Source organism: Ascaphus truei, chromosome 4, assembly GCF_040206685.1.
Source record: "Ascaphus truei isolate aAscTru1 chromosome 4, aAscTru1.hap1, whole genome shotgun sequence".
Taxonomy (NCBI): Eukaryota; Metazoa; Chordata; class Amphibia; order Anura; family Ascaphidae; genus Ascaphus; species Ascaphus truei.
The window spans coordinates 116,103,967-116,112,906 of NC_134486.1; the positions used below are offsets into that span (position 1 = coordinate 116,103,967).

An 8,940-nucleotide genomic window follows, 5' to 3' on the forward strand; every position below is an offset into this window, starting at 1 on the left:
GGAGCAAGATCACAACTGGGGAATTACAGAACTGTAAACCTGAAATTAATAGTGGGGAAGCTACTTGAAGGTTTAGTACGGGATAATATTCATGAATATCTAATGGAAAACAACATTATTAGTAATAGTCAGCATGGATTTATGAAGGATAGGTTGTGCCAAACTATTATTAGTTTCTTCGAGGAGGTAAGTAGGAATTTAGACAGGGTAATGCAGTTGATGTGGTTTACTTAGATTTTGCAAAGGCTTTGATATGGTCCACAATAGAGGTTAGTGTATAAAATAAAGCAAATTGGATTCGGTAAAAATATTTTCACCTGGATTGAAAACTGGTTAAGGATAGACAACAGAGTTCTAATAAATGGAACTTTTTCAGATTAGGCTGAGTTCCCGCTGGTGCTGAGCGTGCTCATGCTTAGAGCATGAGCGCCGGGTGTCCTGCAACTTGCGCGCGGGGGGGGGGGGGGAGGGAGGGGGGGGGCGCAATTGTGGGCTATCTGAGCAAGAGGGAAAGTTTAACATTTTTATTTACAAAAGCTCCAAGCGTGTGTGCCCGCGCGCGCATCGCGTGAGCCGGAACTTGCATATATATATGCAAGTAACCGCGCCAAGCGCTGCCCGCTCAGCGCGCTCAGCGCCAGCGGGGACTCAGCCTTAGGCTACAGTTTTAAGTGGAGTACCTCAATAATCGGTACTTGGACCCCTGCTTTCTTGGATAGACTGGAAACTTTGGCAGGTAAATAGCAGATGATGTTTAATACAGATAAATGTAAGGTTATGCATTTGGGAAACAAGAATAAACAGGCAACTTACAAATTAAATGGGGAAAATTAGGAGAATCCTTGATGGAGAAATATTTAGCAGACTTACTGTACCAATATTGCCCAAAGTCAGGTAGTAGCTGCAAAGGCAAACACGATATTATCTTGCATTAAACAGGCAATTGATGAAAGTGAAGTAAACATAATTATGCTCCTTTATAAAGCATTAGTAAGACCACACCTTGAATATGGAGCACAATGTAGGGCACCACTCCTTAGAAAAGACATTATGGAACTAGAGACAGAGCCACCAAATTAATAAAGGGGGTGGATAATCTGATTTATGTGGAGAGGCTAGCTAAATTAGATTAGTTTACATTAGAAAAGAGGTATCTAACAGGGGATATGATAACTATATACAAATATATTCGGGAACAATACAAGAAGCTTTAAAAAGAACTATTCATCCCAAGGACAGTACAAATAATACAGGGTCATCCCTTTAGGTTGAGGAAAGGAAATTTTCCCAGCAACAAAGGAAAATGTTCTTTACAGTAAGGGCAGTTAAAATGTTGAATTAATTACCCATGGAGACTGTGATGGCAGATAGATATCTTTAAAAAAAAAAAGGTTGAACATCTTTTTAAAAAGGAAATGTATACAGGGATATACCAATACTGTAAGTAAACATGGAAAATATGTTGATGCAGGGAGTAATCTGATTATCAATATTTGGAGTCAGGAAGAAATTTATTTTTCCCTTTATAGAATATAGGATTAAGTATCTGTCATCTAAATTTAACATAGGTTGAACTTGATAGACGTACAGTATGTCTTTTTTCAACCTCATCTACTCTGTAACTATGTAACTATAATCTACAGTAGGCAATTAAAAAATTAACAAATACCAACATTTGTTTTTCTTAATCATGATGTTGGGTAGAATCCATCTTTGTAAAACTCACTTACTGACAGACCCCTTTCTGACAGACACAAAAGTGTTAGACTTGAATTAGTTACTAGTATTTTTTAGTTTATTATTATAATTATTTGGCCACAAAGGAAATAGTATTTCACTGTGAGGATTGAACCTCGGTCCCGCCCCTGTGACGAGTCCGGTGACGCATTGGGTGATGTCTCTAGCTTGTGCGCTGCGTGCTGCAGTACTCCAGCCAGGACTGGACCTAGGCTCCGCCCCCGTGCTACGTCCCGTGATGCAACGGAGGACGATCTTGTCCCCACTTCACACCGGCGTCACAATACCAGGGGCACTCGAAGGGTTAATGCTATCAGCAACAGTGCACCTGCTGTTCACTCCGTCCCTGTTTACCAGTGGACAGAATATGTGCGATGACTCACTACCTGCAGCCTTTCCATTGGCTCTCTGCCTTTTATATGCTCAGCCAGCCCTCTGGCAAATTGGCTGAGCATAAACGTCTGTTTATGTTTCTAGTGCTTGCCTCAAGCATCCTGCTGCCCTGCTGTTGCTCTTGCATTCTGCCTTGATTCTCTGTTATCTTTGACTTCAGCTTGTACCCAGACCGCTGCCTTCTCTGACCCCTGACCTCGGCTTGTATTTGGACTCCCACCTTCTCTACTGCTGGAGCCCGGCTACGCACAATGACCATTCAACTTCTCCAACACCAGACCACGGCAACTATAATGACCTTTCTGACTTCTTCTACCCTTACCCGGCTACATGACTTTCACTCTGCACTCCAGACATTGTTACGCATTTATAGGTCGGTGTATATCACTATCCCCACCTCAGTCTCGCGGTCCCGTCCTGTTTGTGGTGAGAGCACTCGTTACATTTACATAGCTAGTGAAATGTTGAATTTACTGTGATTTTGTTTTGCATTTTGGTCCTGAGTAAATATAAATAAAAGAAGAATATTCTTATAGAATTAAAAAAAATAATGCCAAAATGTATTATTTAGACACCAACTACTACTGTATGTTATTATGTTTAAGCATTGAGATAATTGACACCTGACTCTTATTTTAAATATTTTGCATGTTTGTTGTCAATTAATTTTTACCCACTGTCCATTGGCAAACACCACAGACTCTCCTCCTTAAATACTAAGTCACTAATCTTCTATTCCTATTTCTCAGTTGAAATGACACCTCTTTTAGACTTGGAAATGAGCTATATGAAAAGTTACGGTATTTACTGCCCACTGCAGCAATTCCTAACACTAATTATGAATTTATTACAATTTAATGGATTTACAGAATGATGAAATTAATTGTGCTTTGCACAGTTCCCCTTACAGTATATGGCTGGATTATGTAGTTGTTGACATACCATTGGAAAATAAGAAACTAAAAACAGGATATATTAATGGTCTCTGGTCAAATTAGCTATTTTCCAAGTATGGTCATTTTAAGATCGATTTTAAACATAAACATTGCTGCACTGCTTCTCCATCATTTCAATATTGCTCAAGATTTCTTTGAAAATCCTTGATAGAAGGAAATAATGTTGAGACTAATTATAATTGTAAACAACTAGGACCGCAACAATTGATTACAGACATCCCATCAATTTATTTGCAATCCAAAAATGATGCCTGTTTTGTGAAACAAGTAGAGATGGGCAAATGCGCCCAAATCCGTTTCTCGGATTTTCACAGTGTAAAATCTGTCAACGATTTGGGTGTTTTCAATCCATGTGGATTCATGAAAAACCTGCCATTAGATACAACCAGTGGACGGATTTGTAGAATCAAATCCGCAGATTCAGCAATCAGTTGGCAGATTCTTAACAATCCGCCACCGAATTGATGAATCTGCAAATTGGATTCTACAAATCTGTCCACAAGTTGCAGAATCCGCGGAGTGTATTGGTAATAATAATAAAAAAATCCTCACATCGCAAATTGACCTTTTTTAGATTTATCCGCTGAAATTTGCGGACCAAAGAAACCGGCTGATTCACTGCAGATTCAAATCCGCCAAAATAATGTGGCCATCTCTATAAAAAAGCATGACTGAGAATAACCGATGAATACTCTCCAGGTATTTTCATAAAATCACCAGAATCTAATGCTGACCATAACACAATTTTATAGTCCCACATATTTTTTTCCTCTCTAAAAAAATTGTCTTTGACTTTTATCATACCAGAAAAAATGAACTTTATGATTCTGTCTTAATTTACGACTCTCACCAATGATAATTTTACATTTATACAATTTTTTGTGTTAGATGCAACATTTACAATATGTTTAAGAGTTTTTATGATCAATAATGTAGCCGATAAGGACAAGGTCAATTTTTTCTTCTCCTATAAAGTGCTTGGGAACTATGTGTGCCAAACACAAAACCAATTTTCTCTTTGAGCCTAACTCCATCAATGAATTAAAGCCCTGTAGTTATTTGAGTAACTTCTGAAGTCATGTCATCTCGTGCAGTAATTCCTGAATCCAGAGATGACATTTCCACTGCTAGTCATACCTGATGATTAGTCCTATCCACAGTATTGGCAGTGGATGCATGGTCACGTGTGTTGTGACGCATGCGGGTGGAGTTCTGTTGCTCGATAGTTGAGGATGTAGGGATGCAAAATTCTCTGAAGCATCTCTTGAAGTTTTCATCAAGAAAAGCATAAAGTACTGGGTTAAGGCAGCTATTTGTATAACCTAAAGCAATGCAGACATGCCAGGTGACTATCTGAAAAAGAGAATTAGGGACATTGATCAGAGCTTTGATGATAACATAAATGTGGATGGGAGTCCAGCAGACAATAAACACAGCAACCACGACAAGGACCATCCGGGTGATTCTTCTCAGATTTCTATCTTTTTCTTTGGATCCTGAGAGCATCCGAACACTTTTGAGTCGTAAAATCATCATTCCGTAACATACTGTTATGATTAGGACTGGCATTATAAATGCAAAAATGAAAACGCATATTTTCAAGAGGTTATCCCAGTACCATGATGGGTGTGGAAATAGAAGAGTACAATCAGTGGACCCTAGACAAGATATGAAATAAATGTATTAATTGTTTGCATTTTTACTCTTCAGTTCTAAATTTCTAAATTTGTTTATCAGAGAAGGTAAGTAATTAGTACAAGCAATGCAGTGGCAATAAAAATGTACACACAATGCTCTTTCATTGCAACAAATCAAATACTGCACTCAAAGTAGCTAATGACCTTCATAATGCAAAATCTCAACGGAATTACTCCATTCTGATTCTTCTTGATCTCTCCTCAACTTTCAATATGGTTGACCACCCTTTTTGCCTACATATTCTTCTGCAGTATCTTGGTATCCTTGGCACTGCCCTCTACTGGTTTTCCTCTTACCTCCTTCACCATTGCTTCAATGTCTCTTATGCCAACTCCTCATCAACCTCTAAAGTACATTCTGTAGGTGTACCTCAAGGCTACATTTTAGGTCCCTTACTATTTTTCTCTTTATACCCTATCGCTGGGTGACCTCATTAACTCCTTTGAACTTTCTTTGGCAATGCACAACAATTTATATTTACAGTACACCTGACCTTATACCCGCAGTCCAATCGCTATCTCTGCCTGGATGGCCCTTTGTTGCCTCATGGCTAAGACAGAACTTCTCATATTCCCTCCCAAACCAGATGCCATTGTTCCCTTCTACATTACAATAAATAACACTACTAATCACACATTCTCCCAAGCACGCTGCCTAGGGGTTACATTCAACTCCCTAACTATCCTTCTCCCATTTAAAGCTCAGCTGATAATCTACCTACAGTATTAAAAGAAGCAGCTCATTAAACATTTTATGCCTCTGATATGCACTCCATATTCACTTAACCTCCCCTGTGTGAATTTCTAAAAATGCAATTTTTACTCCTAATGTGTCTGTAAACCTCCCAACATAACACTTTGGCCAGAATACATCAGCCTCCAGTAAGCCAAAAATGCTGTATTAACGACCAAAAAAAAGGTGTTATTTTATTGGACAATGAATCAATGTTGCACTGGTAAAAATAATGCTTTTTTTCATCGGGTCTGTTTAAAATATTGAATCTGTTAAAAACAGTCATAATAACGCATGCCATACATTATGTTCCGATATTTATTGGTATGTGATTAACAGCATAAATACCACACATTTTTTATTACCTACTCCAGGATGACTGTAGTCCTATCTTGCCTACCGTATGTATATAATGAACTTTATATATACATAGGCAATATAAGTTAGAACAGTATGGAACAGGTGATTCATATATTATGTTACATACATTAGACAACATATTAACCCCCTAGTAGTCCAAGTGGCCAACCAGTCATGGGTTTCCATGACAACATAAAAGCTAAAAAAAGGAGTTAATATCAACATTAAACTAGACCACTTACCCCTCTTGGCCTCATTGCAATGCTTTACTAGCCGCTAAGATAATCAAGGGGTTAACCCCTCACACCACCTCTGCCCTCTCCCCCGGGAGACCTAGCCACCGACCTCAGGGTATCTGTCCTCATCCTACCCCCCGCATATCCTCACCTCCAACCCCCTCTGAACTACATAGACAATAGACTTATTATTCAAAATGTGGCTAATTGGGGTTTTGGCCATTCAAATTAAATCTTTGTCACTCTGAAAGTGATTGAATAAACTACTCAGTTTGTGCATATTTGGATACCACTGCTGTCTTGCTGCTACTTACAATCTTTTTTCTTGCAAATATCAGAAATAAACAAATTGAAGGATGCTGCCCTAAGTAGAAACTGCACGGGGAAAGAAAAAATGGAGTATCTGACATACAGTATATTTATGACAAGTAAGGAGATTTTTGGTTCATATTGATAACCATTAAAAAAACCACTGCATAACAAATAAAAAAAAAAACATGTAAAACATAAAGCCATTGATTGTCACTGTGGCTACAAGGCCTCTTGGGTAGTTATGCCTCCCGGGGGTGTAAGGGTGGTGTAGGTTAACCCCTTGTTAGCCTTAGTGGTTAGTAAAGCATTGCAATACAATGCTTTACTAGTCTGTAAGGCAGTCAAGGGGGGTAGGTAGTGTAGTTTAATGTTGGTAAGAAAGCTAATTTCTATTACAGATCACAATTGATTGCTATCTAGGTCCCCAGTGAGAGAGACTTGGTTAGCCTCAGTGACAATTAATTGTTCCATGTTTCAAATATATATAGTTTATTATTTCTAATGTAATTTTTTTTATTTAATACATTTTTTGGGGTATTTGGAATGGTCAATAGCCATGGGGGTGGTGGTGGGGGGTGTGGTATGGGGGAGCAGCTAGGGATTAACCCTTTGTTTGCTCATCAGATATAAAGTATTGAAATACAATGTGTTAATAGCCACAAAGGTAGCCTGGGACGGTTGGTAGATTTTTTGGTGGGGCGCATTAACCATTTTATACCTCCTGGTATACTTTGGTTTCCAGAGTCAAGAAACGGGTTAATGTTATTTGTACCATACGGTAATTGATATTACAGAAGCCGAGGATATTTTTAATGCTATCGCAATGCGGTAATAAATATGTTAATGGTTGAGTTAATTCCCGCAACAATGCTTTTAAACATTCCATTGAGGATTTTGATTTTTAAATCATTTATGGAATGATCTGGTTGTGAGAAGTGATTTAAAAATCAAAATCCTCAATGGAATGTTTAAAAGCACCCAAGAATGGAAAACATTTGAACTCAGAATGATAAGACTCTTTGACACCAAAACCTGCTTGCCTCAATTCTTATCCATACTTTCTCTCCCCCCCAGCATCCCTTCCCCTCCCCCACCTTTCTTTGACACTTTCCCCTGGCTTCAAACACTTTTAACACCCCACCTTATCTACAGTAAATATCTGTTTTTTTCCCCTCTCTCTACACTGTTTTAGCCATTGAATCCTTTGTATATCAGTATTGCTGACCTGAAGAAGAGAGGATAACTCTCGAAAGCTTGTCCTATGACATAAATTGTTAGTCCAATAAAAAAGGTATCACCTAATACTGAAGAACTCATTTATTCTGCACTATCGCAACTGGACTAACACGGCTATTTTCTGCTTTATATATAAATATATATATATATAGTGTTCGACAATCCTATACATTTACACGCCCAGGGCGGGTGGATTTAACCTCCGGGCGAGTAAATATTGGCCCAAGCAGCACACGTGTTTGTTTTTTTAAATTTCCCTGCTCGCGCTGAAATTTCCCTGTTCGCGCTGAAAAAAAAACCAAAAAAAAACTCCCCCTACCTGACAGCTGATTGGCGCGCGCTCCCAGGCTTTGAGGGCGCGCGGCCAGGCTCTATATGAGCCCGCCCCCAACGAGCGGCCATTCATTTTTTTTTCCATGGAGGACACAGTAAATATCATCTGTGCCTTACCCCCTGTCCCCGGCGCTCCCGCTGCCCGCAGTTATGGAGGTGGTAGCGGGGGTGTTCTCCTGTCCCCGGAGCTCCCCCCGTCACAGTCCCTCTGGTTCCCGCTTCCCCTGTCACCGCGTGACAGCCCGCGGGGCAGGAGATGGGAGCGGGGATGTCCCTCCGGTTCCTGCTTCCCCCTGTCACCGCGTGACAGCCCGCGGGGCAGGAGATGGGAGCGGGGATGTCTCTCCGCTTCCCGCTTCCCCCTGTCACCGTGTGACAGCCCGCGGGGCAGGAGATGGGAGCGGGAATGTCCCTCCGGTCCCTGCTTCCCTCTGATCCCCCCCACGTGCTGGTGCTGCCGCTGCCTGCATGGAGGTGGTAGCAGGGGGTTTGTTCCCCCTGTCTGCGCGGGAGGAGGGGGGGGAGCGGGTGGTGGTGCTGGTCGCGGCCTTTCCTCTGTTCCGACCTCCCCCTCGTCTGTGTAGAGTGAGAGTGAGAGAGAGAGAGTGTGTGTGTGTGTATATGGGGGAGTGTGTGTGTATATGGGAGTGTGTGTATGTGTGTGTGTGTATATGGGAGTGTGTGTGTGTGTATACGGGAGTGTGTGTGTGTATATGGGAGTGTGTGTGTATATGGGAGTGTGTGTGTGTGTGTGTGTATGGGAGTGTGTGTGTGTGTATATGGGAGTGTGTGTGTGTGTGTATATGGGAGTGTGTGTGTGTGTATATGGGAGTGTGTGTGTGTGTATATGGGAGTGTGTGTGTGTGTGTATATGGGAGTGTGTGTGTGTATATGGGAGTGTGTGTGTGTGTGTGTGTGTGTGTGTGTGTGTGTGTGTGTGTGTGTGT

The 8,940-nt window shown here is 40.7% G+C and overlaps 1 protein-coding gene across 1 annotated transcript in view; it reads right to left on the reverse strand.

Moving 5' to 3' along the window:
- Positions 1–708: 708 nt before the first annotated feature.
- The window catches only part of OPRM1 (opioid receptor mu 1), a 158,405-nt gene continuing 150,173 nt past the window's right edge, over positions 709–8,940 (reverse strand). Inside the window, exon 3 of the mRNA XM_075596494.1 lies at positions 709–4,744. Within this exon, the coding sequence (XP_075452609.1) occupies positions 4,218–4,744 (527 nt within the window). The 3' untranslated portion in view covers positions 709–4,217. The remainder of the gene's footprint in view (positions 4,745–8,940) is intronic.